This window comes from Rhinatrema bivittatum, chromosome 15, assembly GCF_901001135.1.
Source record: "Rhinatrema bivittatum chromosome 15, aRhiBiv1.1, whole genome shotgun sequence".
Taxonomy (NCBI): Eukaryota; Metazoa; Chordata; class Amphibia; order Gymnophiona; family Rhinatrematidae; genus Rhinatrema; species Rhinatrema bivittatum.
This window is the reverse complement of record NC_042629.1, coordinates 34,372,713-34,388,339: the sequence shown is the minus strand read 5'-3', so window position 1 is coordinate 34,388,339 and position 15,627 is coordinate 34,372,713. Positions and strand designations below refer to the sequence as shown.

Here is a 15,627-nt window from a genome sequence, read left to right as displayed (position 1 = left end):
TAAATTTGCTCAGGAAAACTGCAAATGCCCCAAATGTGCATACAGTATTGTCAGGATAATTTTCAAAGGGAACTTACTTCACTTTGAAAATTGGTATAAATTGAGCTCATAACATCCTTAAATTTATGCAGCCTATTATAAAAATTACCCCCTAAAGACTAGTGGATTGATGTAGGGTTGTGGCACGTGGAAATTAGGAAAGACATCTAGTTTTCTTTAGAGTTTAAACTTTTTTGTATGATCTCAAATTTATCTTCTTTATTATTACCATTAGTTCAGCAATAGACATTTTAATCAACATCTTGTAATTTAAGGTGCTAAGAGTAACTTTCTCTAATTAAATCACAACCAACAAGGACTGAATAACATAGTCTGGGTAAACAAATAAGCATGGGTATAGCTTGCTTATTGCGGCGGGTACTACCCCTAACTAATTAACAGCTCGATACAGTAAAGTTCAGTTGAAGATTTCTCGTCTGTAACGAGCTCGCTGCGCACAATTCGGACGCGTAAGGCAAACCAGCGATACAGTCTCCAGTTTTGCGCGTCCGTAGCGCTTCTTAAAACAGACGCGTAACCCTTCCCGCACCCGGCATGTAAATGAACGAATTAGCTGTATAATGAAGGAATTAGCTATTCCCCTCCGATACCGTAACGGGCACTCAGGTTCTCTCATTAGTAACGCACTGTTTTGCCGCGGCCGTAACGTGTTAGTTTACCGCCTCCCCCTAGTAGGAGTTAGGACTGTGAGTCTAGTAACAAATCCATCGACACCGCTTAAGACACTCAAAAACAATAAAACACAATTTAAAAAAAAAGCGATACAGAGATGATCGAGAAAATGTAATGATGTGGGACACATAAAACCTGTCAGAATAAAAAATAAAAATTTTTAAATACCTGTCGGAGGGCCGCGTGTTAAATCTAGGCCGCGGGCGGGTGGGCGCGTGTTAAATCTAGGCCGGGTCCGCACAGGCGCGCATTCATTCAGTGAATGAATGCGCGCCTGTGTGACCCCTGCGATTCGGCGCTCAAGGCGTGACGTCACGGCATGTGACTGCCTTGAGCGCCGAATCGCAGGGGTCGCACAGGCGCACATTCAATCATTCACTGCCGGTGGGGGCTGCCGGAGAGGCAGCCCCCACCGGCAGTGAATGAATTCATTCATCCAGGTGGAGGAGCCAGCTGCTTTCGCCACCGGCTCCTCCGCCTGGATGAATGAATGCGCGCCTGTGCGACCCCTGCGATTCGGCGCTCAAGGCAGTCACATGCCGTGACGTCACGCCTTGAGCGCCGAATCGCAGGGGTCGCACAGGCGCGCATTCATTCACTGCCGGTGGGGGCTGCCAGAGGCAGCCCCCACCGGCAGTGAATGAATGCGCGCCTGTGCGGACCCGGCCTAGATTTAACACGCGACCACCCGCCGGCCATCTCGAACTAACGCGTGTCCCCCCGCCGCCGCTGCCGCCTGGAACAGGCGCCCACCCGCCCGCGGCCTAGATTTAACACGCGACCACCGGCCCCCCCGGATCCCGCCGGCCGCCTGGACCCACGCGGCCCTCCGACAGGTATTTAAAAATTTTGATTTTTACACTTCCTGGTGCCTGTCATTTCAAATGTCATTTGAAATGACAGGTACCAGCGCACCCAGGTTACTGTATAGGCGCTGTATTAAGCGCCTATACAGTAAAATGGGTTACGCGGGCATAACCCTTCCCTACCGCTTTAAAGCCGCGGCATGCATTTGCATGCGATTAGAGGAGAGTATCGGGGAGTTAGTGAAGAGAACTGTGCGTGCGGGGAGGAAGGGTGCGCCTGACACTACCTCACTGTTTCTACCTCGACCTTACTGTATCGACCTGTAAGCTAGATATTTCACTTAAATGCAGCTCCAACACTGCTCTCTACATTAATGGTGGGGGTGGAAGGGAAATAGAACCAAAAGGTTAATAAGAACCAAGAGAAACAGATAAGTATGAGAAAAAAAAAAGTGCGAAGCTTGCTGGGCAGCCTGGATGGGCCGTTTGGTCTTCTTCTGCCGTCATTTCTATGTTTCTATAAGCATTGTATTACTCTGTCATCTCAATGATATATCTTCATTTCCTTGCAATAGCAACCCTGTCCTCAGGAGAGTGTGTGCCCTTCACTTCATGACTTTATGGGAAGATGCTAGGTGTTTGATCAAGACCAAATATAGGAAAACTCTGGCCTTTCAATCCAGCTGCACAGGAAAAACTTGGGGTGGGGGGGGGGGGGGGAGGGGAGGGGGGGAGACTGACCTGCTTCCCAGCAAAATCAGTCTGAGGAAGTGAATCTAGAGAAGTTGACCATCTTAAAAAGATGATTCTCTTTCTGATGCTCCCCTGCAATTCTTCCACGCAGTAACCATTTTCTGTCTTGTCCAAAATTCCCATCCCATGTATTAAATAAATGTTGCTGTCAAACCCCATAGAATCGGATGCATCTCTCTCCAAGCTCTTTATTTAAATCACTAGCAATCACTGTTTAGTTTATCCTCCCCCTGGGGGCTGTGAATGCTGTACAGCGCTGCCTATGTCATGTAGCGCTACAGAAATGTTAAGTAGTAGTACTTCAGCAGTTCCTCCCAGGTCAAGCCAATCAGAGAAACATGAGTTTAAGTTAGGAACTATACTTGCTGGGTTATCAGACCAGTCCTTAAATAAATAGATTTCTTGGTTCCTTGAGGTATTTGTTATACGTAATAAGAGACCAGAGGAGTTTTTGAGCTCTAAGGCTAGAGGTAGGAAATGCTGGTTGTCCTTACCATTTCTATCGATGCATCCTTTGGGTAAAATATTAAATTGTAACGTCTTAGGAGTGCAGCATTTGGATCATACCATTCTGCAATGAACACGTATCTGTCTTCATCACTCTAAAAGAAAAATGCAACAAATTAATGGTTTTACAAAATCAATGCATAAAAGAAGCTCCTAAATCAAACTTTATACAACTATTATGTGTTCTTCATGCAAAAAAAAAAAAAGGACGCATTAAGGAGAGATCATATCTGTCTGGTTTTCTATTCAACTGGATAGGGAGCACGACAGCAAATACTTTCAAAGCATGTGTTTTGAACTTGTATATATTCCTGTCCAAGCCAGTTACTGTATACCTGTGACCCTATTTTTTTTCCTTGTTTTGACAAAAAGGTATTTATAGCTTGGATTGGCCACTGTTGGAAACAGGATGCTGGGCTTGATGGACCTTTGGTCTGACCCAGTATGGCATGTTCTTACGTTCTTAACCATTGAACAATGCAGGTAAGATTAGAACTTGTATCTCCAGGTTTTGCTACTCTTTGGGCATCACGCAACAGTGCAGCCTAATACTAGAGCTAGAGGGTCATCAGAGAAAGTCCTCCATTTGATCACTATAGGTCTTACCACAATGCAATTGCAAGGAAAAGAAAGCCAGAAAACCAGCGGCCATGCCTGACCTTCAAAGTGTACAAGAATTTAGACTTTTTTTTTTTAATAACTTTATTTAATAACCAGACAAAACAACTATTTACATGGTAAAAAAGAAAGAACATACTTCATTACAATCAACACAATAGATAGCATGACAAATCTCAAGCAGAATGTTTCCAAGAACCAACACTCCCTCTTAGCATAGTACATAATTAAATTACATGGAGACCTACAATAAATTGTTATCACAATAGGACAAAAATTTACCCCATAACCTATCATTTAGCAATTTTTCTTTAGCATAAAGGTCAGAGGTTTTTTTTGTTACAGCAATTTCATAGATCTGATTCTGTCAATAAGCCATCGTTAGTAAATTTCCATTGAATCACAATTGTGAATATGGTTGCATGAATTAATTGATGTTAATTGAAGGCGAGGTGTAAGGAAAGAAACTTCCCTCCAGAATCCCAACACTATCAACGATAGATTTACTGAATATCCTAAGAAAGAGCTCTCAGGTTCCATCTCTCTCCAAAAAAAACCTTACACCTCTACAGAGGACCATCATACATGAAGATAAGACCATTCTAGACCACACCCATACCCAGACAAGGCAGAAGAAAATTCTGTATGAAAATATTGGGCATCTATACCCAGGGTATAATTCTGCCTTGAACAAATGGAAACAGTGGAATATAAAATGGAATAAATAAAAAAACAAATAAAAATGAATAAATATAGATAATCTGAGCTGGTGATTAAACTAACCACAAAAAACAGATACCCTATGAACTAAGCAATATATGTCCCCCCAGTTTTTCCTATCCAAATCTAGCTGCAAGTTGTTGTTCCACTGGGCAGTTACAAGTTGTGGATCCTGACAAGAGATTAAGGATACATGTATATTGTGAAGATGTCAAATTGTTGAACCTTGTTTTAGGGACAGGTTTTTTTCCCCCCCAAGCAGAGGTACCCTATGTACACATCTAGTATAAATAAGATATACAGAGACCTCTATTTGAAAATATATATGGAATGTGTGTGAGGATAGCTCAAACTAATCTTAATGAACTGAAAGGCTTTGGGCTCACATCATCCAAAAGTTGCCAGAGCAATCACAGCTCACTGCCTCCCAAATGTCTAACTCTGTAGTATATGTACTAGAGATAACAGAGTTATTTCTAATGTGAGAGAGAGAGAGAGAGAATTGGAATTTTGTCGAGCTTACACATGGTATATACAAGGTATACCAGATACAATTAAAGGGCTGATCTAGTTATATATATATGTACACAGAGAATGGAGACAGACAATAGACATAAAAGACCAAGATCCTCAGCCTAATATTCCTCTAGTACAAGTCATGATTAAGTAGGATCACAGCTCAAACCATACTCTGAAGCAGGAGACCCTGGCTGCTCAGTAATTATAGATTCTGAAGTCTGGCAATGCCATACTGCCTTGGGTTGTAAACAGCCAAAGAAGGCAAAGTTTGATATGTGGTGCCCAAATAAAAGTGAAAATAAGGTCATTCAAGTGAGAAAATGTCTTTAATGGGAATTATAATGGTTATGCTGAAAAAGATGTAGGGAGTCATGACAAAATATTCATCTTTTAAAATATATTTATTGAACCAATTCAATCAGCAATAAAAAAAAAACCCACAGAAACCCTTTTATCCATATACAATCTTATATCCATAGTTATATTAGTCCTCATATTGTAGGGAAAGTGGCTCAAAAATTGTCTGAAACTGCTTAGATCACAGAATTAATGACCTAGCTCAGAGAACTAGATCTCTTCACTTTCATCATGATTCACAAGCGTGGCAGTAAAAGCTCATAAAAGAATTATAATCATTGTTTTACATTTGTGATTCTACATTTAGAAATCATTATTGGTCCAAAAAAACATCACACAGCTCATATCAACTTAATCTCAACTTGCAATTTCCAGATACACTGCTACTTGAATACCCGGTATAAAATTACGCTAGGCCAATCTTACACGATTTGGCAGGAGCTTGTGAATGCCTAGGCAGTCTCTCCTTGAAGCGGTCCCAGCTGCTGGTCAAGGTCTGGTTTCAGGGGTAGTCAAACACCGATAGTCCACCTACACCCATGGCTTTGGCAGGAGACAGATTCACGACATCTACATAATCTGATGACATCTCATTTCAGTCCAGACCCAACAGACCAAGAGAAGTTGCAGACATAAGATCCATTTTATTTATTTAAAAAGACTTGTTGCCCACGCTCTCCAAGGTTCAGGGCAGGTTACAATAAATAACATCTATATAAATAAAAATGTAAATGTTCATTTGTTCAAAATCTTAAATCTCCGAAAGTTCTTCACCGATTGCTTTGAAATTTTGACACAACATTGCAGTCGAATACACGCGTGTTTTTATATACCTATATTATATAGATGTCACACCTGTGACAGGTAAAAACATACTTTTTGGGAAAAACAGCGCCATCTGTTGGACGTAACAGCAACACACACTATCTACCTTATAAATGGGCTCTGACCGACGGCCCGCAAATGCGCAGTAGAGAGCAGCTCTACCGCGCATGTGCGGGCCAGCACGTTGGTCAGAGCCGTGCGTAAAAAAATAAAAAAAAAATGGCGGCGGCGGTGGCGGTAGCGGGCGGCGGTAGCGGCAGCGGGCGGTGGCGGTAGCGGGCGGCGACAGCGGGCGGCGGCGGTAGCGGCCAGTAGCGAGGGAGGGAGGGACGGACTGAGTGGGAGGGAGGGACGGAGAGAGAGAGTGGGTGGGAGGGACTGAGTGGGAGGGACGGAGAGAGAGAATGGGTGGGAGTGAGTGAGGGGGGGACTGAGGAGAGGGAGTGAGTGGGACTGAGTGAGTGAGAGGGGGGGGAGGGAGAGTGGGACTGAGTGAGTGAGAGGGGGAGTGAGAGTGGACTGAGTGAAAGGGAGAGGGGGACTGAGAGGGAGGGAGGGGGTGGGACTGAGTGGGAGGGAGTGAGTGAGACTGAGTGGGAGGGAGGGAGGAGTGGGTGAGGGAGGGGGGGAGGAAGTGGTGAAGAGTGAGGGGAGAGAGAATGAGGGGGGAGGTGAGAGACAGAGGGATGTAGCCCGTTTTAACGGGCTTAACGGCTTGTCTACAATATAAATGGGCTCTGACCAACGGACCGCAAATGCGCAGTAGAGAGCAGCTCTACTGCGCATGTGCGGACCATAGAGCTCTGCGCTACGTGCTGGGTGTCACAGAGGGGAGGAGAAAAGGGCAGACGAGTCGCCGCTCCGAGAAACGGCTCAGCCCGTTCCTCCGCCGCTGGGGAAGGGGGGAGGAAGTAGGGATTGCCGGACAGTTACACACAGGAGGAGGAAAGGCTAAAAGAGTCGCTGAGCTAGTCCATCCACCACTGGAGAAGGAGGGAGGGAGTTGGGACGGCCGGAGCAGAGCTAATGCGCATTGTGAAATTAAACCAGACTGAGCCACGGCAATGCGTGGCCGGGAACAGCTAGTACATAAAAACAAAGTAAATACATCTATAAACAAACAAAAATCTATAAGCAGCCTGGTTTTTACAACTAGGCTGATTATTGCCTGAGCAGATAAAGTGATAAGATGTTCTTACAGAAGCCATATTAGGCCTGGGGACATAGTGATACTATGAAGATAAACTATCTATACTCTGGGTTTGAAAGATTTTTGTTTGATTTACATACCCTCCTCCCATCAGACAATAAAATCTCACTGCCAAATCAAAATATAAAATGAGAACAAGCTGAGTTAGAGCTAATGTATCACACTATGTTCTGCTGTACTGTTTATCATCAGATCAAGGTACTGAGATACAAAGTTATGCAACAGTTTGATTTAAAATAGTTATATTCCACCTAAAACAAATCATGCTAAGCAGATTACAGTATACAACATAAAACAATGTAACATTAAACAAAATGTATCATGAGAAACCTGACATATAAACTAGTTTCTAAAAAGCATCCTATATAAAACTAAATAAAAATAAATTTAAAAAAGCTACCAACACCATCTAAACCTGGACAGTAGTAACCAAAAAAGGTAGGAATGCAATTCTTCTGACTAGCTTTATGTAAAAAAAAGTGCATCCTTCTGGACTAAGTAGATGCAAAAAAGAAATTTCCACATAAATAATGATGGCAGATAAGGACCAAATGGTCTATCATTACACCATGTTTCAGACAGAAACAGCATATCTAAATTCCCATCTATTAATATACCAGTAATAACATCAACATCTTTACAGAACAAATAATATATGTCAAAAATAACATTTGATTAGAAGAGTGATTACTACATTTTCCAGTTAAAGATAATCGAGGGGCTATCACTAAAACTTGAGATCAATGTCTGGATCTATTTGGACTCTTATGTTCCACTTTTAATCAGGATTTACAAAGTTAACAAAAATTTCACAGGAGTACCTGATTAGGTAAACAGACCCCCTGCATTTAATGCTTTCCCTGCTTGTATTTTTCAAGACGCCAGAGACTGTGGTCAGAAAAGGTCTGGATAAAACAAATATCCAAGCATATTAGAGGGCCAAATCTTAGCTCACACAGAGAAATGTGCCACACATCCAGATTTTGGAGGAGCAAAGAAAAATCACAGTATTATTCTGGGATCAGCAGAATGGAAAATCATCACTGTCAGCTCCTGTTCTCCCAGACACAATGGCATCACAGGGCAGCCTTCCTGTTCTATTAATACAACACTGGGAAGTGACTCACACTGGGCTTCTTTTGTATTGCAATTTGATGAATATTTAAATGATATACTCCCAGTAATAACCGCTTAAAAGCAAGAGTAGCAGAGATGTTGCGCTTCATGCAGTAAAAAAAAAAAAAAAGCTGATTGATTAGGAAGAAATGGCAATTGCTTTTCAAATGTACGATAGCCATTTGTAGAGCAAGTCAATATACATCATGAATTCTTAAGTGAGAACAGAAGGATTTCTGCTTAGAGTATTTTAATGGATGCAAAAAGTCATAAAAAGTTATCCTTTAATACATTATATTGTATTAAAGACAAATCAGTCAATCAGCGATTGAAACACTGGACACAAATCTCTCATACAGGCTGAGCTAACATTCCAATTTATTAAGTCCTTATGTCACCTAGGCGTTTAACAAGTTTTGGGGTTAGGAACTCTTAAAGCAGCAGCACATTCTGATTTCATATCCCAAAAGTGCTTTTACAAATGCCCATGATTGCAAGGATCTGGTAGGAGCCCTGAGCATGGCCCCCAGCTAAGGACTGCCGATGGAATAATTTGACTAAAGTAAGTTGGGAGGAGATAGAAAACAGGGCTATATATCATGGTGCTAGATCCCATCCTAGTTCCAACTCAGCTGGAAGCTCAAAAGGAGCAAGAGGAAACTACTGAGTCCCCGCCCCAGAAAAAAATAAAATAAAACTGACCATCAATAACATAAGCACATTTCAAGGCTATTCAGCTACTTGAATTATTTCACAAAAAAATCAAAGTAACATTTTTGTAAAGGATGCCCTGTAGATATAAACAGATGTCCCTCTCAAACAGAAGAAATGCTTAGAATTTCTCCATCTTCACAATAACCTTAAAAAATCTGCAAGGTCTTTAAAACTATAAAAAAGGAAACTGGCTGATACCAGGAATTGTCGGTAGGGAGGAATTTGCATAAAGGTTCCAAAGTGCATTCCCATTTACCTTGAACATTCCAAGAACACAATGGACTTAATTTATTACCCTCTGGTTTTAGAACATCTAAAATGCATGCAAAATAACTACAAGAAGCTAACAGTCACGATTTCACGAGGTCAGAAAAAGCTTAATGGTTAACTGGTGAATCTTAAAGAAAATGAAAATTATATTTCTCGTTGCAGATAAGCTGACCAATGATTGAATACCTTCTCAAAAAGGTACGCCACCAATGTCTTTAAATAAAACTGTCTCGAGTCACGTCAAATATTAACTTCCATTTCAGTGTAACTCAGAGAAATGCAGGATTTGCCAGTACTCCGAGTGCACTCTATGAACTATTGGTCTGTCATAAAGCCTCATCCGTAAGAGGCAGGCAGGTAAAATAGGGGCAAGTTTAACTGCACCTTCCATTTAACCAGTTTCCTTAATTAGAATCAAACACAAAAACGTTATAGGCAAAACAAATATTTAGAATAACCCTATGATAGGACAACCCATCTACACAGTCATTTAATATTTTATCCTACCAGATAAATTACAAATCTATGTTTACGCAGAGCAATTCTGTACTATTACCATCTTGGATCATACGAATTAAAATTCTTGTTATGTCTGTTCCCGGAAACCACCAATCTGCCCTGCAGTATTCCAGGACAATTTTCCTCTTGGGCATCCTAGGTTAAAAAAAAAAAAAAAAAAGTCAACTCTAGAATGCTCTGGACAATCTACTATGCATATCAGAGTCTTCCTAACTAATAGCCTAGTAAAGAAATTGCCAGCTAGCACAGACATAAGTTAAAAATAGAAAGCTTGGTCACATCCTTAGACCTATTTCTGCCTTCTCAATACAGAAACAAGGGGGAGAGTCTAGAAGACGGAAGCTTTAACTTACCAAACGAATTAGGGCTGCGTGTACTAAGCATTTTTCCCATTGAGATAAAAATGGGCTAAAACCTTTAGCAGGTTTGGGCCTACCTGAACAAATACAGTGTAAAAGTAAACCTGCTAAAGAAAATCACAAAACAATAAGAGCTTTATTCAGGACCCATTTCCAAGCTTTTTCCAGATTGTGCAGAAAAAGGCTTTTTATACTGGGCAAACCAAAATCTGACAGTCACACTGGCTTAGCATATAAAGCCCCTTTTTTAGTTTGAAATTGTAGAGCTAAGAATAAAGGCAGAAAAATAGTAAGATTGAAGCCATGCACTTTATCAGGCTGCCTTCTTTCTTCTCTGCCTAGCTCCAACACAGAGCACTGTACAGTTTCTGGGAGTACTAATCTCTAGGTTTTCCAGCTATAGGCAATATTAATGAGGCCAAAAGTGCCTGGATTGCTTAGGTAGTCTGGTCTAGGTGTGTATATACCTCTGCCTGCCTGTGTGTTTGGGGAAGCCATGGCTCTATGTGTATGGCTATGCCTGTGTGTATTTGCCTGTGCTTGCTTCTGTGTGCTTTTGTCAGCTTGGGCGTACTTCTGTACGCTAGAACAAGCCTGTGTACATGCTTGTGTGTGCGCGCGACTGCCTGTCCCTGTGTGTGTGAGTAAGAGAGACAGGGCTTCACAGACAGAACACATTAGTGAATATTACCTGGTGTTGCTTGGGTTGTCTGATCAATAACTTGAGTGTACACGTGTGGGGGTGTGTATGCGTGTGTGCGTTTGTGACAATGCTGTGCAGACAGAACATATCGTCTCTGCACCCTGCACCTTCTGCTGATCCGGGTGCCACTTGGTGCCCACAGACAGACATAAGATTGTGACCAACACAAGCCTTTTATATGTAGGTAGATAGATAGATATGGATACAAGTTTCAAACCGAGAAATAACTTTAAAAAAATGTTCCCATGTTATCTGGCAGCTGATTAAAATTAGTGGTAAGATTATTGTTGTATTTGGTGCTCAAAACCACTTATGATGCAGGCACATTCACATATAATTTTTGTTTCAGGATGAAAGATTTGAATGATTTGTTTTTGTTTTTTTAATTTATTTAGTTCCCCACTTATAGGCACAAAACTCTGATAAAGCCCTTGTTTCCTAAGCTAACAGGGGCAGTGTGTAATGACTCATTATCTAAGAAACTCCTCCTGGGTAGGTAAGGTAACTCCAAAAATCTTTGAATGCCCAAACTGCACAAAAAAAAAAAAAAAAGGATATTCTTATTCAATAAAAACGCTATTAAAAAGCAGTGACGACAGTTGCTTACAGGAAAACCAAACATGTATTGCATGTAAGACAGACAGATCTTACTACAGTATGGTACAGAAGCTAAGCTGCCAGCACCATATTTTGATAAAGCAGTTCTGATCTAGACAGACAAGACTAGAAAGATGCATTCCTTGGAATACATAACATTTCCAAAGTCCTTCTGTACACTGTGTTAGGTGTGTGTGTGTGTGTGTGTGTGTCAGTGCAAGTGGGTGACATTCAGGCAGCTGCCTTCCTTCTTCGTCCTCCCATCAGCTTGCCCATTGCCTGCAAACTTTAAAACCAATTTTTCCCATTCACTCTCCCCCACTCCAAAAACCTCTGCCTTGGTTGGGGGCAGCAGGGAGGTAAGGGCAGCACCTTGGAGTACTCTGGCCGCTTCACTAGAGCGACGGCCCATCTGCCTCTCTTGCTGCAAAATGCAAATAGATTGCACTAGTTTCTGTCTGTGTTTTCAACTTACAAGCCAGTTTTTCTTGGCAAAGGAAAAATTACATATGTAAATGAAAAAAGGATGCAGATGGAAACTGGTATTGACATAAGGCATTCTCCACTTATTGTAAAAATGAATTAACCACCAACGCCCATCATTTTATTGACTATGGGCCTCATTTTCTAAAGTATCGCAGGCCTGCGATACTTTAGAAGATGAGGGGTGGGGGGGGCCGGGCCTGCGCAGAGTCAGCCCCGGTGACGCCCCAACTCCTCCTCTTCCGGGGCCGACTCCGCCCCCATCCTGGTATCGCACGCGATAAGGGACTTATCGCGTGCGAGCGGCGTGGAAAATGAGGCCCTATATGTCTATATTAGATTTCCCCCGATTAGTGATTAATTCTATGTAAAATTTCTAAGAATATGAACAAGGTCATATTCCAGATCGCCAGACCTATGTGTGCACTTACATTTATAATCCAACTGTTCCTATAACCCAAATGTGTCACTAAAATGCACATCTATATTATATAGCATCTCATATAGACAGATTGTATGTCTTTTTATGTTATTTTGTTTTAATAATTATGTATGTTTTATTGTTCCTCATCTCAAAACTATTAGGAGGGGTGGGTAACAAATACTTATAAATAAATCTAATTTTTTTTTCTTTAAATCTACCAAGCGCTAATAGATTACCAGATAGAAAAATTTAAATGTGAGCTAAAAACATGGCTATTCAAAAATGCATATAACCTAATTTAAAATCATCAGAATGCAGAGAACTACAATAAGAAAGAGAAGAGAAATCAATTGAAGCATGAGGAATAAATTTAACAAGTGAATGTAAAACTCAACACAATATACTGACTAATTTATGAAATCTGTTGTATTATATGTTCTGTACCTCTCGCCTTATGTCCTAGACCTTTAGTTAATATGTAATGGAACATTTCGTTTGATGCCTGTTGATGAATACTACCTTTGTAACCCATCTTTATTTGTTGATACATAGCTATGAATGTTACTTTTGTAAACTGTTGCGATCTTTACATGGAACAACAGTATATAAAATGTCCAAATAAATAAAATAGATTAGCCAATTTGTTGATTATCCTGAATTACTGGAGTGATCATTTTAATGTTGAGTTCAACCACCAAGGCATTAAATGTAAAATAGATCCTGTTACATGACAGATGTGATCTACTAAACCATTTTTAGCCAATTTTGCATTAGGGCTGGATTCAGAATCATTGCTGGAATAAGGTGGTAAGTGGCCTGATTGATTTGTTGGCCTCTAATGACAAAATTGCCCTCCCTGCTTCTCCAATGATCTTTGGAGGCATGAGTGTGGTAGACTGGCGAGATCTTGCAGAAAAGTAAAAGACAGGCCTGTAAAAGGTATAGGCTATTGTAGGGTCAGGAAATCATATTAACAAAGAGAATCTACTACACTCAACAAATTGCCCCAATTTTGATAATTATAAATTGAGAGTTGTTTAAAATTAAGAGTATACATGGAGGTTTTTCTTTAGTTAAGTTGGCATGATGATGTCAAAGGAAAAGGTGTGTACTCAGTCTGTCTGCTAGTATGTAGTGTAAACCCATGCATCTGAAATGAAAAAAGGACATTCAAAGCATAGTCTTCTCAGATAAAAATACCACAATATGTATTTACATGCACATCCAACCCTATCAACCTTACCCACGGAGTTCCCCAAGGCTCCTCCCTATCCCTGACTCTCTCCTGCCACTATGCCAACTCCTAGCTGACTTGGGTCTCACCCATTATATCTACTCGGATGATGTACAAATTCTCATCCCCATCACAGAGTCCATACCCAAAGCCCTAAAGACCTGAGAAAACTGCCTCTCTTCTATTAACTGCCTTCTAACTAAACCTCGCCTTAAACTCTACTAAAACAGAGCTCCTACTCATCTCCCCAGGTAACCACAACCCTCCCCCCTCCCTTCAGACTGTGTCCTTCTCACAACAAGTAAGAGATTTAGGAGTCTCGCTTGACAGCCATCTGAGCTGTCAAGCGAGACTCCTAAAAGACTGCTTCTACAAACTGCACATCCTTAAGAAACTAAGACCACTCCTCCACTACAATGATTTCAGGACTGTCCTCAAGCAATTCTATTTTCGAAGATTGACTACTGCAATACTCTCCTCCTAGGCCTCCCTGCTGTTTCCAAACTGCTCCAAATGCTGCAAAACGCAGCAGCTAGAATCCTCACCAATTCTCGCAGAATAGACCACATCACTCCAATCCTTAGAGACCTACATTGGCTCCCCATCCCTGCTAGAATACTCCACAAAGCCCTCACAATTATCCACAAATCCCTTCACAATAAAAACTCTCACTGGCTTAATGACTCCTTACAATATCATTCCTCCAATAGACCGACTAGATCCGCCTACAAAGGCTCCTTGTCTATTCCCTCGCATAAACTGACTCAGCTTATCTCCACCAAAAATCGGGCTCTCTCCATAGCAGGCCCAAAGATTTGGAATTCAATGCCGCCTGATCTTCGCCAAGAACAATGCATCAAAACGTTAAAAAAAAACCCAAAAAAAACAAACCTAAAAACTTGGCTGTTTAAACGGGCCTATAACTAACGTCAACCTCCATCCCTCTGTCAAAACATCCCTCCCCCCCTCACTGTGGCTCATTCCTTCAAGTGCTACCTCTCCCCTACCCTCTTCAAGCCCACTTCTATTTATTGGTTAAACTATCTAGTTCTGGCTAAAACTATCTAGTTATGTTAAATGATCTACATCTATTTATTGGTTATACTACCTGCTACGCTCATTATCTAGGTCCGCTCGACCCTCTAATATTCTCTACTTGTTCGTCTGACCCCTTGTTAATTGTAACTTTATAAATCAATTTCTCATCTTTTGGTTTATCCCCATTGATCTGTAAACTGGTGTGATATGTCTATGAATGTCAGTATAAAAAAAGTTCTAAATAAATAAATAAAAAGACATGGAACCATATGGTATTAGGCCTATTGATTTACGCATCGGGTGAGCTTGGCTCTCAGAAAGCCATGAGTAAATGGAATTATAAATGCATTATAATAAACCTTCCATACTCAAACTGCAATGACCACCACCTATGAAAGGCAACATTGCAAATATTACAATGGGCGCTAAAATACTAATATACCTACTATCAGAAAAATATCACAAGAAAGGCTGATATAGATTCCTGTAAAGAAGCTATATGCTAGCAGAACACAGACCCTCACAAAATACAGAAAACAAAATGAGCATAAAGAATAAATAGAAATTAACTGGAAACCACAATAAGTAAGACCTTGTATGCAATACAACAATAGTAAAACAGAAACATCACCATGGCTCATAAAACAAACTATAAAATCAAGAAATATAAAACATCAATCATAATAGTAAGACCATACTTATAAAAAGAATTTAAAAAACAGATGACAAATAGGACCATCCAATCATTAAAAACTCAAATGGGTATTTTTTTTTTTTTTTTTTTTTTTAAAGATTTCTAAATACCAATTAAATATTACAAAAAGATTTACATCAAACTACATTCAATAATTAAAACTAATAAGGATAAAAAAAAATCCCCAGTTCTCCATTCCTGGTAACTTTTGATTTATTTATTTAAATTTATTTAAAAACATTTTTATACTATCTTTCACAATGGATATTGACCAAAACGGTTCACAAAAACATCAAATAATTATAAAGTATATTAAATTACTAAAACTATATTTTAAAAAACAATAAAGGTAAAAAATAAAAATAAACAAACAGTAGCAGTTAGAGAAAAATACAATGCATGATTTAATCCCTATTCTCATACGTCACC

The 15,627-nt window shown here is 40.4% G+C and overlaps 1 protein-coding gene across 5 annotated transcripts in view; it reads right to left on the bottom strand.

The window, feature by feature from the left end:
* NME7 (NME/NM23 family member 7) overlaps positions 1–15,627 on the bottom strand; it is a 310,951-nt gene that overhangs the window by 273,824 nt on the left and 21,500 nt on the right. For 3 of the 5 annotated variants that reach the window (XR_003852753.1, XM_029577813.1, XM_029577810.1), the window contains one exon: positions 2,786–2,893. Coding sequence is in view for 4 of the 5 variants with exons in the window: in XM_029577810.1 (XP_029433670.1) it covers positions 2,786–2,893 (108 nt within the window). In the remaining variant the exon portion in view is untranslated. Of the gene's footprint in view, positions 1–2,785; positions 2,894–9,703; positions 9,802–15,627 lie in introns of all 5 variants that reach the window. The other 2 variants (XM_029577812.1, XM_029577811.1) reach the window with 1 other exon arrangement.